Genomic DNA, 12704 nt, shown 5'->3' on the forward strand with positions numbered 1-12704 from the left:
ATGGGATCCCAGGTAGACAGAACCACTGACTCCCGCCTGCACCCCGGCCTCAGCTTACCTATCTGTGCAAGGGGCCCTCGGGTCCTGCTGGTTGTTCTCCGCAGGAAGGAAAGCCACCCCAAGGCCGCTTGGCATAAGTCCAGTCCGCAGGGCCCAGGCCTGACTGAGCAGGAAGGAGTCCAGTGGGGCACAGTTCCTGAACCAGGGTTTCCTGACTCCTGCCCAGAGGTCTGGTTCTCCAGAGGGTGACTTCCATCAGAACAGGGATCTTTTAAACAACTGCGTTTATTGTGTCACAAAAATAAGGCATCTAGGGCACAAAACCAGGGGACAGGTTTCCACCAAAATCGGAAGGTGGGTTTGGAAGGCTCTCCTGTGGGGACACAGGAAACGCACCCAGGGGACCCCAGGGATCACTGCTGGAAGGTGGATGGTCACTGCGAGGGTCTACCACGGGGGTCCCAGGAGGGCTTCCTGTGCCCTAGGGCCTCAGAGTTAGATTTTTGGTGTCATTTCTAAATAAAGATAATCAGAGAGACTGGTCAGGCTTGAAAACGTTCTTCAGTGTGCCACAAAGCATAATTATTTGTAATGAATCCTGCTATTAGCTTGTGAACAGTAAAATTATCTTGTGCAGGAGCTTTTGCATGTATGTTAAGAGCACTGATGTGTGGGACTTCCCTGGTGGTTAAGACTCCATGTTTTCACTGCAGGGGGCATGGATTCAATCCCTTTTCTGGGAACTAAGATCCCCCACGCCACACAGCACGGCCCCCCCAAAAAAAACAACAACGGTGATTTGTTCAATTTAAGTGTTTCAAATATGCCCCAGTTTTTTAAAAAATAAATTTTTTAGATTAAAAGTTGTTTTAATTTATTATTGCCGGGCTGTGCTGGGTCTTTGTTGTTGAGAGGCTTTTCTCCAGCTGGGGTGAGTGTGGGCTACTCTTCTTGGCAGAGCGCAGGCTTCTCATTGCCGTGGCTTCTCTTTGGTGGAGTGTGGGCTCCAGGGCAAGTGGGCTTCAGTAGTTGCAGCTCCCAGGCTCTAGAACACAGCAGATGCAGTAGTTCTGGTGCTCACGCTTAGTTGCTCTGGGGCATGCGGGCTCTACCCGGATCAAGGATTGAACCCACGTCATCTGTATTGGCATGTGGATTCTTTACCAGCGAGCCATCAGGGAAGCCCTATGCTCCAGTTTTGATAATTATGTTGAGGTACCAGCATGCCTTGGAGACACTGCGGGTTGAGTTCCAGACTACCTAAATAAAGCGAGTATCGAAATAAAGCAAGTCACATGATTTTTGTTGTTGTTTTTTTTGGTTTCCTAGTGCACACTCCACATATTCCTAGTATACCACAGTCTATTAAGTGTGCAATAACTATGTCTAAAAAACAGTGTACATCCTATCAAGTGAAAAAATCCACCACCTAAAAGTTGAGAATTACAGTTTTTTAAAAAAGTTTTTGGCTGCGCTGTGTTTTTGTTGCTGCGCCCGCGGGCTTTCTCTAGTGGTGAGTTGGGGCTACTTCTTGTTGCAGTTTCGGGCTTCTCATTGCAGCGGCTTCTCTCGTTTCACAGCACAGGTTCTAGGGCCTGTAGGCTTCAGTAGTTGAGGTGCATGGGCTTAGTTGCTCTGGGCCATGTGGCATCTTCCCAGACCAGGGATCAAACCTGTGTCCCCTCCACTGGCAGGTGGCTTCTTAACCACTAAACCACCAGGGAAGCCAGAGAATGATGTTTTATTGGGTGAACATTCGGAGATAGCTTGGAGGGACGGCTCCAAAGAGGTAAGGGATGAACCAGGGTATAGAGGAGTTTTTGCAACAAAAACCAGGTAGTGGGATCATTAAAAGATTACTGTTAATTAAAGGACACTAGACATGTCGAGTTAGTGAATTTAGCGCTTTTCTATGTATGGAAAGATGCAAGAGTCTAGGTTCACTGACATAATTCCTTTGCTCTGCACCTGAACTATCTAGGGCCCGTATCCTATTCTTTCCCATCCCAGTTCCTCACGGTGCACCGCTGGGTGTGGCTGCAGTGGCTGATGACTGGATTGCCACAGCAACCTTTGTTCACTGATAACATTCTTCATCCACATACTTTAAAAAATACTTTATTGCTAAAAGATGCTAACCATCATCTGAGCCTTCAGACATCTCGAGTTAATGGTTTTAGTGTTTTCTCTGGATGGCAAGATGCAGGAAGCTGGGCTCGTTGCAGTTATTCCTTTGATGGGCACCTCGGCTATCCAGTGCCGGCGTTCTGTTCTCCTCCATCCTGAATCCCCCTCAGGGTGCACGGCAAGGGGGCTGCCGCAGTGACTGATGGCTCCGATGGCCACAGCATCCGTCGTTTACTGAAATGGCGGGCAGTAATTTTTGTTCACAAAAACAAGATCACAGATCACAACAACAAATATAAGAATAATAATGTTTCCCCCCATTACCAAAATGTGACACAGACATGAAGTGAGCAAATGCTGTTGGAAAAATGCTACCAATAGACTTGCTTCCCTACAGGGTTGCCACAGACCTTCAATTTGGGGGAAAAAAAAAAAAAAGTGGTATTTTTGAGGAGCAATAAAACAAGTTTTGCCTGTATTTCTTCATTTTTGAAAAGTGCTAGGTGCCTCAAAGAATGGAAAAGGCCCCAGGCCCTGGTAGACTTCTGGGAGGCTCTGTATTGCTAGTAACAGAGTTCTTTGCTCCCATCTGCCCTGGACCCCCGTCCCCCTGCCCCAGCCCCTGGCTAATGGGATGAGTTGCTGCAGGGCCACCCTTACTATTAACAACACCAGGTGGTGGGGATCCAGAGAGCAATCAGTACAAGTGCACAGCTACCCTTTGTGTGGCCCCAACCTTGAACCCAGCCCTTTCCCTGCTCCTTCCATGACTTTCTCCACCGCCAACAAACGTGTAGGGTAGGAACAATCATCTCCATCTGGTTTAAAGGGGTAGATAATTTGTCCTAGGTCACACAGCTGGTGCAGGCAAATGCTCCAGAGAGCTTTTTACCTCTAACGCTATACTCAGGATACCTGCATATGGGGGGTTGGGGTGAGAGCCTGTCCCAACCACAGGACACATGGGTGTACAAGTCCCCTGCTTTCATTAAACTCTCTGGGTCCTCAGTCCTGCCTGTGGCCTTGGCCCTGAAGCATTGAGGCTAGGTGTAAGGTAGAATCGTGTCTCAAAAAGGCGCAGAGACCTGTGAAAGCTGCTGGGCCTGTTCGGCCTCAGGCTAACAGAGCATCCTAAGCTGGGGTCAAACCCAGGCACTCAGTGAAGGGCCCGGTTCCATGTCACACTGCTGGCAGGGGCTGTAATTCAATCTTGAAAAGTTAGGATTTCAGTCTGATGGCCTCTCTCCACCCACATTAATATTTTAAGGCTCAGAACTGAAACTGGGGTGACTGAGTTGAGTGCAGCCTGGGAAGGGGTGGTAAGCAGAGCCCAACCAAGGCTCTCCTTCGGCAGTCCTCTAGGAAATCCCCACTGTGCCAAGTGCCTAGGACTTTCTGGGTCAAAGGTACTTTTGGTGCAGAAGGATGTAGTTCCTCTATATTCGGGGGGAGGAGTCCTGAGTGGGTCCCTGGGTCCTGTCCTTACCAGCTGCCTGCCTTGGACAAATGGTTTTACCTCTGGGATGAAGCTCAACCTTCTCTCCTGAGAGACGAAGTGCTATTTATACTTAACACACTGCTGGCTTTGAAAGTTCAAAGATTCTGGATACAAGTAAGGAGCTTGCCTATGGTCTGCCCAGTGACTCCCCTACCAGGCCTCTCAGGCCAGACCAGAGGAACCAGTTTGCAGGAAGGCCAGAGACTGGGCAGGGACCTCCCAATCTCCCCAACTCCCCTGCTCCCCGATCCATCCTGAGGCCCATGACCCATACCACGTGTCTGCTCTCAGACAGAATTTAGCATCAGGGAGCTTCTGGAAAATTTTTTCTGATGTCCTAGAAGACTTTATGCTTGGAACACACTCCTCCCAGCACCAGCACCTGCCGTAGCAAATTTCTCTCCAAGCCTTGTCCACGTGTGCACAAATGATCACATTTTGGTGATCAGAATGTACACTGCATTCTCGTCTTTCACAGTATCGTCTTCCGAGGCTGGTTTGCTACAAGTGTGCACATTATTCATTACTCAATGCCAGCTGCTGGATAAGAAGCCACACCAAGCAGCGACTGCACGTAACAACAGGAGGGTGGGGGTGTCCTGCTCGCTGCGCACATACTGCACATCCACCCGTTCACCCTTTACAACAACCCTGTGCCCTGCGAATGATAACCCATTTTACAGCTGAGGAAACTGAGGCTCAACCCAAAGTCATAAAGTTAGCAAGTGCTGAGCCAGGACTTCATTCGTGCAGCAAATATTTCTTTTTAAAACCTTTTTCTTTTTGGCTGTGCTGCATCTTCATTGTTGCGTGGGCTTTTCTCTAGTTGCAGCAAGCGGGGGTTACTCTTCTTTGCAGTGCATGGGCTTCCCACTGCGGCAGCTTCTCTTGTTGCAGATCACAGGATCTAGGGCGTGCAGGCTTCAGGAGTTGCAGCACATGGGCTCAATAGTTGCGGCTCCTGGGCTCTAGAGCACAGGCTGAGAAATTGTGTTGCGTGGGCTTGGTTGCTCCACAGCATGTAAGATCTTCCCAGACCAGGGATCGAACCTGTGTTTCCTGCATTGCCAGGTGGATTCTTTACCACTGAGCCACCAGGGAACACCTATTCAGCAAATATTTCTGGCACACTGAAGGCACTCAAGGGAAAAATGAACCCTTCCTACCAACTGCACTCCTGACTGATGTACTCCTTTACAGCTCAGACTAGGATGCTAGAAAAACATGTAGGTTATTTCCAGCTTTCTTCAGTGAGAAATAACGTGTGATGGCCAGTTTTATACACGTATACGGGGCTTTTTGCTGCTGATGACTTCTTGTTTTGGGAGGAAGTCTTGGGGATGTGTGCTACCTCAAGGGTCATGGGCATATTTATCCTTCCGGATTTCTCCTTTGGGTAATGATTTGTCTGACATTTTTCCCAAACACCCCCTGGGTGTTGGATACATCATCACAGATGATTCAGGAAAGTTGCTCCTATTATTATACTCATTGCAGAGGTAAAAGCAGCCTGAAGCTCCTGACTGCCTAAGAGAGATGTCTTCTCAACCTTTCAAAGCCCAGCTCAAACACCTCCTAATGTAAAATTTAATGTTTTAGCATTACCATGCTAAGCTACCTCAGTCTCTGCCATGGAGGTTTTGCATGGAGTTGACAACCCCAGGGCTAAGGGTGGGTCCTGACTGGCCAGGCCCTGGATGGGCCATTGAGAGCAAGTCCAGGACTTTAGTTTGACTGTAGGGGGTGGGAAGTTTTGTATCCATACAGGCACGGTGCTCTCCACATGAAGGAACCAGGACACCTGCCTTGCTCTTCACCTTCTTCACCGTAGCCAAGGGTCATCCCCTGAGTTGTTCAGCCTCCACAGGACTCAGTCCACATCCATTAAATGGAAGCAGTAACAGACATAACTTTTCAACACCTTTATGAAGCAATTTCTTATTCCTACAACGAATTGTGATCCCATAAGGAGGCTGTGGGTTCTAATAGCCCAAACCAGCAGACAGGAGAGTTCCCTCAAAGACAGAGGCCCAACCCTCACTTCCTGTACCCCTTCCTCCCTGCCACATTTCAAGCATTCCTGTGAGATTACCAGGCTGCTGCCATGGGACAGTGGCATAAAGGGCTGTCACCTGGGCAGACCATAGACACAGCCCCACCTTCTCAGGGCTGGTATTTTTAGACAAAGTCCTTGGCCCTCTTATCTAAATGGCCTGACTGGAGACCTTGACTTCTCAGCTTTCCCAACATCCAGCTCCTCCTCTCCACTAAGTAAGTGCTGGGCCGGCTCCCAGCTCCCTCTAGTTCAGCGTCCAGGCCCACCTCCACAGCTGTCTTGACAAAAGCCCCCTTTCATCATAATCCTTTGTTCAATGAGCTCTTTTCTTTCTTTTTTCTCTTTCTCTTGGAGGAAGTGCAGCCAAGCACACACTGCTAAGAAGAGATGTTTTCTTCCCGAAGACTGTGAAATCCCCACACAGAAGCCATTTCCTGTATGCCAGGCGCTGGATTTCCTAAGCAACCAGGGAAACCTCTTGTCCCGGCTCATGCCCGGTAAAAAGAGGATCCGTAATTTTTAAATGTATCCGTACTACAATTACTTTTGGAAAGGACTGAGGAGCCGGGGTGAGAGGAAAGGGACACGGGGCAGTACACGGGGTAAATGGAGAGGGGGGCCCCGCCCCCCCACCTCCGCGGGCAAAAGTGCGTCAGTCACAGTCACGGGACTGCCTCCTGTGCGGGGGCGGGCGGGGCGGCCTCCACAAAGCCAGGAGCCCCCGCGACACTCACCTTTGGCCAGTGTTCAAGGAGGTCGCGGGGACGCCGCCCCGCCCGCCCCGCGCCCATAGGCCCAGGCATCCTCAGCACCACGGACAGGGAAACTGAGGCTTCAGAGGGCTGGGCCAGCGGCCCGGCCTTGAACCTGTCTTCCCCCTTTCGAGCCTCGGCTTCTGACCCGGGGACAATAATTTCTCACGCCCCAGCTTGGACGGGGCGTGGCCACGCCTCGCGGAGAGCTGAGCCAGGGCCGGGAAACGTTCTAAAAACACACGTACGGAGCTGCAGAAGGAGGTGCCTCGCTCCAAGGTCGTGGGGAAAGAGAAGCCGGCCTCCGGGCACCAGCTAGCTTCTTGCCTGCCCCTCACTGCCAGGCCCCAGCCTCTGCTGTTCTGCAGGTTTCGGGGGGGGGTCCAAGCCAAGTTTCAGCCCCCAAAGCCGAGGTCTGGCTCTCCCAAAGTTCAAGGGCCGCCCGACCCCCGGCCGCTCTCGGGGAGCCCCCAGCGGGTTTACTGGCTTTCTCCATCCTTGTGACCCCAGGAACCTGCTCGACGCCCCGCCCCTTGAGGCCCCGCCCCTCCGAGGCCCCGCCTCCCTCGTCCGCAGCACCCGGGACTTAGGGAGGGGCGGGGCCGGTGTGCCCACGCAGCCAATGGGAAGGCGGCGTGGAAAGAGCGGAGGCGGTTGTGATGCGCCGGGGCCGGCGGGCAGCGGCCAATCAGCGGCGAGCCCGAGGGCGGGCTGTGACGCGTCCGGCGCTCCTCGTGCGGCGGCGGTATAGGAGCGAGCGCCACGGCGAGCGGGCTCAGCCGAGAGCTGCCGCCGCCGCTGCCCGCCACTCGCTACCTCCGCGCCGCCGCCGCCGCCCCGCACCCGTCCGCCGCGTCCCCAGCCGCCCGCGCCCCGGGCCCGTCCGTCAGCGAGGGGGCGAGCGGCCTCAGCGCCCGGCCTCCGTGAGGGGGGCGTCCGGCCGGACCCTGAGCCTCGCCCTCACGCGCTGCGGCCGACCGCGCCTCCTCGGCCGTCTGCCCGGCATGAAGACCAAGTTCTGCAACGGGGGCGAGGCGGAGCCCTCGCCGCTCGGCCTGCTGCTGAGTTGCGGCAGCGGCAGCGCGGCCCCGGCGCCCGGCGTGGGGCAGCAGCGCGACGCCGCCAGTGACCGCGAGCCCAAGCAGCTGGGCGGGCGGCAGCCGCCGCTCGCGCTGCCCCCGCCGCCGCCGCCGCCGCTGCCGCTGCCGCTGCCCCCTCCGCCCCCGCCGCCGCCGCCGGCGGACGAGCAGCCCGAGCCCCGGACGCGGCGCAGGGCCTATCTGTGGTGCAAGGAGTTCCTGCCCGGCGCTTGGCGGGGCCTTCGCGAGGACCAGTTCCACATCAGTGTCATCAGGTCGGTGGCGGCGGGGGCGGCGGGCGGTCAGGTGACGCCGGCCGGGGGCGGGGCCCGATGAAGGGGGCGCGGGCCCCGCCGGGGGGCTCTGCGGCCGGCTAAGCCTCCTTTCACTAGCTCTTCTGAAATAGGGGCCAGATCCAGTAAAACGGACCCCGTGAACCCTCAAGGCCACCCCTCGACCCCCCGCCCCGAAGGCAGGCTATTGAAAACATACCGGTGTCGTGGGAAAGCAGGTCTCTTTTAAGGAGAGCAATACTGTTCAGCCACAAAGTACACTTTGTACAGAAGCTTAAAATGGGTCTGAAAGCAGCGCAAGTGTTGATCGCTCAGTCATGTCCGACTCTTTTGACTCCATGGGCTGTGGCCCACCAGGCGCCTCCTTCCATGGGGATTCTCCAGGCAAGGATACTGGAGTGGATTGCCATGCCCTCCTCCAAGGGATCTTCCCGACCCAGGGATCGAACCCCGGCCTCCTGCGTTGGCAGGCGGATTCTTTACCGTCTGAGCCACCTGGGAAGCCTGAAGTATGTCTAGCAAGTCCCTTTGGGTTTAGGGCCTTAAATGAAGGAGGGATATTGTAGCCCGCTTGAAAAAAAACCACTTGGTGACTTTTGCTTTTAGTTCCTCCAGTCCAATATTAGATCTTTTTCCTGCTGAAAGAGACATTTGTATGCGGTGAAGGGGCAGCCTCTGTTCATTCCTCATTAACCTTGCAGACATATAGGTGGGTGACTAGCCAAAATTAGGATGTGTGGCTCTAAAAATAACTATTAAGAGAAAGGTAAAAAGATTTTGCCCCGTTTTTTAAGCTTAGAAAACTTAATCATTAAGTTTAAATTGCAAGAAATACGTGTGTGTGTGGGTGTGTGTGTGTATGTATTCAGGCTTAACCAGAAAACATAAATTTGGTTTTTGTCAATACTGCGCCTTTGAGATGACCACTTACCGTTTAGTAGGCTTCCTTCTGTTGAGACATTTTAAAATGTGTGGTCTTTTATTTGCTAATTTTCTTTTAACTGTTTGACTAGGTTGAGTGCAGTGTCTAGAAACTGGCTGGCTGGCTGCCACCAATAATCCTGAAATCCAGTTTTTGTCATTTGATTCCTTTTCTGTGCCCAGTGTTTCACCAGAGCTGCAAATACAGCAGAATTAACTGACCTTCACTTTCTTTTTGTGCCAGTGGCCCGTCTTACAGATATGCTTAGTTAGGAGCAGTGCGAATCGAAGAGAAAGGGAAGCCCAAGAATTGCCTAATTCAACGTTTTGTTTTTTCTCCCCAAATGAAACTTTCTTCCAAACTATCACATTTAGTTAGGCCTGAAAATTCTCTGTGAGAGGATTGTCCCATGAGATGTTCAGATCATCCAACCGTAAAATGGAAGGTGTAAAGGGGCGGTGGCTTGCCTGAGGTCAGTGGCTCTGAGCCGACCTTCGAGTGAGCTGCCCCGCCTCCTGAACCCATTGCCTGGGCTCTCTCCTGTCGCCTCTGAAAACAGTTGGATGCCCTGGATCCAGCCGTAGGTGTTTCTGTGACCCCTTTCTGGGGCGTGTCACTCATTAACGAAACCTTTTGTGTTTTGCGCAAATCTGACAATCTAAAAGCTTAGAGGATGTCGATGAAAAAACTAATCAGTCGTCAATCTAAGAAAGAAATGGGAAGTTTTATTCGAGCCAGGCTGAGCCTCGTAACCCAGAGACGTCTCTGAGAGCTCTGAGAACTGTTGAGGGTGTGGGGAGCTGTGTGTACATGGCCAAGAGGGACCTTGCTAACAAGTACATGTCTCAGCAGAAGGTTGCTGCTAATCACGAGGAACAGACATCTCTGTTAATGATCTCAGTGTGGGAAAGTGCAAGAATCCGGCTTTGTAAAATATTTGTCCTGGAAATAATCTGAGGGCCAATTCTGTCATTTTTCCTGGAGCAAGAAGTACCTCATCCTAATCTTTGCCCTGAATTCCTTTTGGGATGTATGTGAGTCAGTGATTACCGTGGCTAATGATTTGATGCTTATAGAACGGGATGGTGGGCAAGATTCTCTACAGTCTTTCCCTTTCAGTCTTAATTTGACCAAGGTTTAGGAGGCATTTGGTGAGCAATTCCATGGTGCTAGCAATGCTCATTCGCAGGTCAGGGGAGGATTTCCTTGATAGGCCCCTTGACGTGCTGTTAGTGAACTAGGCCCTGTGAACAGTAACCAAAAGCCTCTGGACCACGTATCTTAGTAGTCTGTTACGCTCCGAGAAACGTTCCTCTTGTTGCTTCTCCCCACATGTAGAGCTGTACTACTGTAATCATTGGTTTTACAGAGCTATATACTTAGTCAGTCATTTCAAGTTATCTCACGGCCATTAATTTTATTGGAGGTTTAGTCACACATCTGGTAACGCAGGAGACAGTAATTTTATAAAATAGGCAAAATGCAAGTAATATAGCTAGTGACATTAACAAGGTCACGAGTGAGTATTTAAACTTAAGAACTTGCATTAGGGGCAGCCCAGTCTCTTCTGGGCCAGTTGCTGTCTTGAAGGGAAATGATGTACTGGCACTGTAAACATATATGAACGTGTGATATACTTTAAGGGAAATGATATATTGGCTCTAAAGTTCACCGAAGATGTCTGCACATGCAAGGCGAGTGACTCCTGCGAGGACTGAGAAAGGAAGGATTGAGAGAGGAGTTTCGTGGCTGGCTCCAGGGGAAGGGAAATTGATCTTTATGGTTGAGTGGGCATTGCTGCCAGGGGGGAGGGCTGGTTAACAATGTAACACTCCAGGGGGCAGGGAGGAGGCCGAAATGGGCAGAGAAGAATTTTACGTTTAAATTTTTCTTGTCTTGCCTTAAAATACGAATTTTTATTTCATCATTTTGTTTCTTTTCTCCAAGAATCAGTAAGCTTGGAAGACACAGCTTTCCTATTGGCTTGGAGTACCTTTTAGAATAATGTATGGTGTGCTATCAGTCCTGTTTTCTGGAATAATGTAATTATGGAATGAGTTGAATGAGGAGAAAAGAGGTGTTTTAGGGTATAGAAAGTAGATGATGCCTAGTTTAAAAAAAAAAGACAAAAGAGACAATTCAGAGTGGGGAGAGGGATACACCTGGTTGAAATTCAGTGGCCCTCCACAACCAGTTCCTGTATAGGTTCTGGTGATCACATCTTGCTGGCCCGTGTCTCCAGCCCTGGCTTTCTGCTGGGTGCTGGTCCACCTTCGGTTTCTTTTTCTTTGAACTATTAATATTAACAGCAGCCGGCTGGTGCCCCACGGTTATTTCTCAGTCTTCTCATTCTCTCTGGAAGCCTTTGTCAACACTGGATAGCAGCTAAACCCTGGTGACCTGCTTCCGCGCCCACACCTCCCGTCTGCTCCAGCTCTGCTGTCCTGGCTTAGACCCTGTAACAGGAGGCGCTTGTGCTATGGGTTGCCTCACTCCCGTTCAATACCCCATTGCCAAGGATTTCTCAAATATCCCGACTCCTTTGTTTGGAAGTTTACAGTGGCTTCTGTAGCTGGAGAATAAAATCCAAACTTGTTTGCATGTGTTACACTTGGGCCTCAGCCTTACTTTTTCAGAGTGGTTCTTTTTTTGTTATTGTTTTATAAATCTCTCCTTTCCCCTAACCAGTGACAACTAACTGTGCTAGTTACACTTGACCTTGTATTTCTTGAATGAGCTTTGTGTTTTCGGTCTCCAGGCCTTTCTTTGCTCCTACACCCTACTTGGCAGCCCAGTGTCTGCTTTTAAAACACCTCCTTCAAGGCCTGAGTTAGAGGAGCCAGAAGAATTCATTTCTTCCTCGCTTAGGTTTCTTCTGTAGTACTTTCTGCATAGACACCTGTGTGTCACAGCACTTACTGTATTGTCTGTGTTTATTCGTTCAACTGTGTTAGATTGAATTTTAAGAGGGAGGTCGTGTTCATCTTTACATCTCCAGCAGTAGAAAAGCGCTTGACTTTAGCCCCTGGATTTTAGCTTAAATTGGCTTCTTTTCTGTCCTTCTAAAGTGATGACAGGGGTCTTTGTCATCAGACTGCTGGCTGCCCAAGTCTCTCCAGCTAAGAGTGGTATAGGGAAAGATAAAAATTATAGTAACATGAAAAGTGTCCGTAATGAGCTGACCACTTGGGAGTTTTCTCTGTGCCCAGACATTATAGCTGAACACCAGCTTGTACCTCCGCCCATCAAATCAGTGTTATTGTCACACTCAGTGCTGGTTGGTAAAGCGGTCACAGTTGTGAAATGTAATTGTTAATCTTGCAAAAGATGCACAATGTCTTTTAAGTTTGAGGAAACAAATGTTTGAGGACTGAGAGTTTCACACATGTCCCTCCATAGCCCACTGCAAGTTAAGAAACGATGGGGCAGATGGTACCACGAGCTCTTCAAAATTGAATCATTTGAGTATCAAGACAGAGAGGCCCTTGAAAAAGACTGGCAAAATCCTCAGCTGTATTTACAGAATTCTACAGCAGAAGTTGAAGAAGGAGTGAGTTGTGCTTTATGGCACCATCATAAATGTTTTTGGAAAAATTAAGCCAAAATTCCCTACTTGGTTTCCTTTTTATGTCATAGTTCCATTTATAACTTACATTATGTTACATGTAAAAACATAAATGATTCTGTTTCATTTTTCAAGATAAAGTTTCATTTACACTTTGTTTTTACTACACACTGAAAGTTTGGTCCCTTAAGTGGCTTTACTTCTTTCCAAAAAAAAAAAAAAGAAGAAACTTTAGAGCAGTTTTAGATTAACAGCCAAATTGGGCAGAAGGTACAGAGTTCGCTTTTTACCTCCCCCTCCCCCACAGCCCCCATCACTGTTGGTCATTGTCCTCCCCCAGTGGTGCCCTTGTTACAGTCCGTGGACCTGCACTGACATGTCATTATCATGGTCCACAGTTTACACTAGGGTT

At 50.3% G+C, this 12704-nt stretch overlaps 1 protein-coding gene and 1 long non-coding RNA gene across 7 annotated transcripts in view; one reads left to right on the forward strand and one right to left on the reverse strand.

Annotated features, from left to right (window-relative positions):
- Nucleotides 1–848: 848 nt before the first annotated feature.
- On the reverse strand, nucleotides 849–7048 carry LOC145522826 (uncharacterized). Its single transcript, XR_014066184.1, has 3 exons — nucleotides 6682–7048; nucleotides 2140–2361; nucleotides 849–1260 (listed from the first exon to the last, which is right to left on the reverse strand). It is a non-coding gene; the product is annotated as an uncharacterized LOC145522826 (long non-coding RNA).
- A 119-nt stretch (nucleotides 7049–7167) lies between these two features.
- CHKA (choline kinase alpha) overlaps nucleotides 7168–12704 on the forward strand; it is a 58673-nt gene continuing 53136 nt past the window's right edge. For 4 of the 6 annotated variants that reach the window (XM_081531853.1, XM_081531854.1, XM_081531856.1 and 1 more), the window contains exon 1: nucleotides 7168–7787. In XM_081531853.1, coding sequence (XP_081387979.1) covers nucleotides 7438–7787 — 350 coding nt within the window. In that variant the 5' untranslated portion in view covers nucleotides 7168–7437. Of the gene's footprint in view, nucleotides 7792–12704 lie in introns of all 6 variants that reach the window. The other 2 variants (XM_081531857.1, XM_081531858.1) reach the window with 1 other exon arrangement.

Source organism: Giraffa tippelskirchi, chromosome 10 (genome assembly GCF_054371585.1).
Source record: "Giraffa tippelskirchi isolate mGirTip1 chromosome 10, T2T-mGirTip1v1.2.pri, whole genome shotgun sequence".
Classification (NCBI taxonomy): domain Eukaryota; kingdom Metazoa; phylum Chordata; class Mammalia; order Artiodactyla; family Giraffidae; genus Giraffa; species Giraffa tippelskirchi.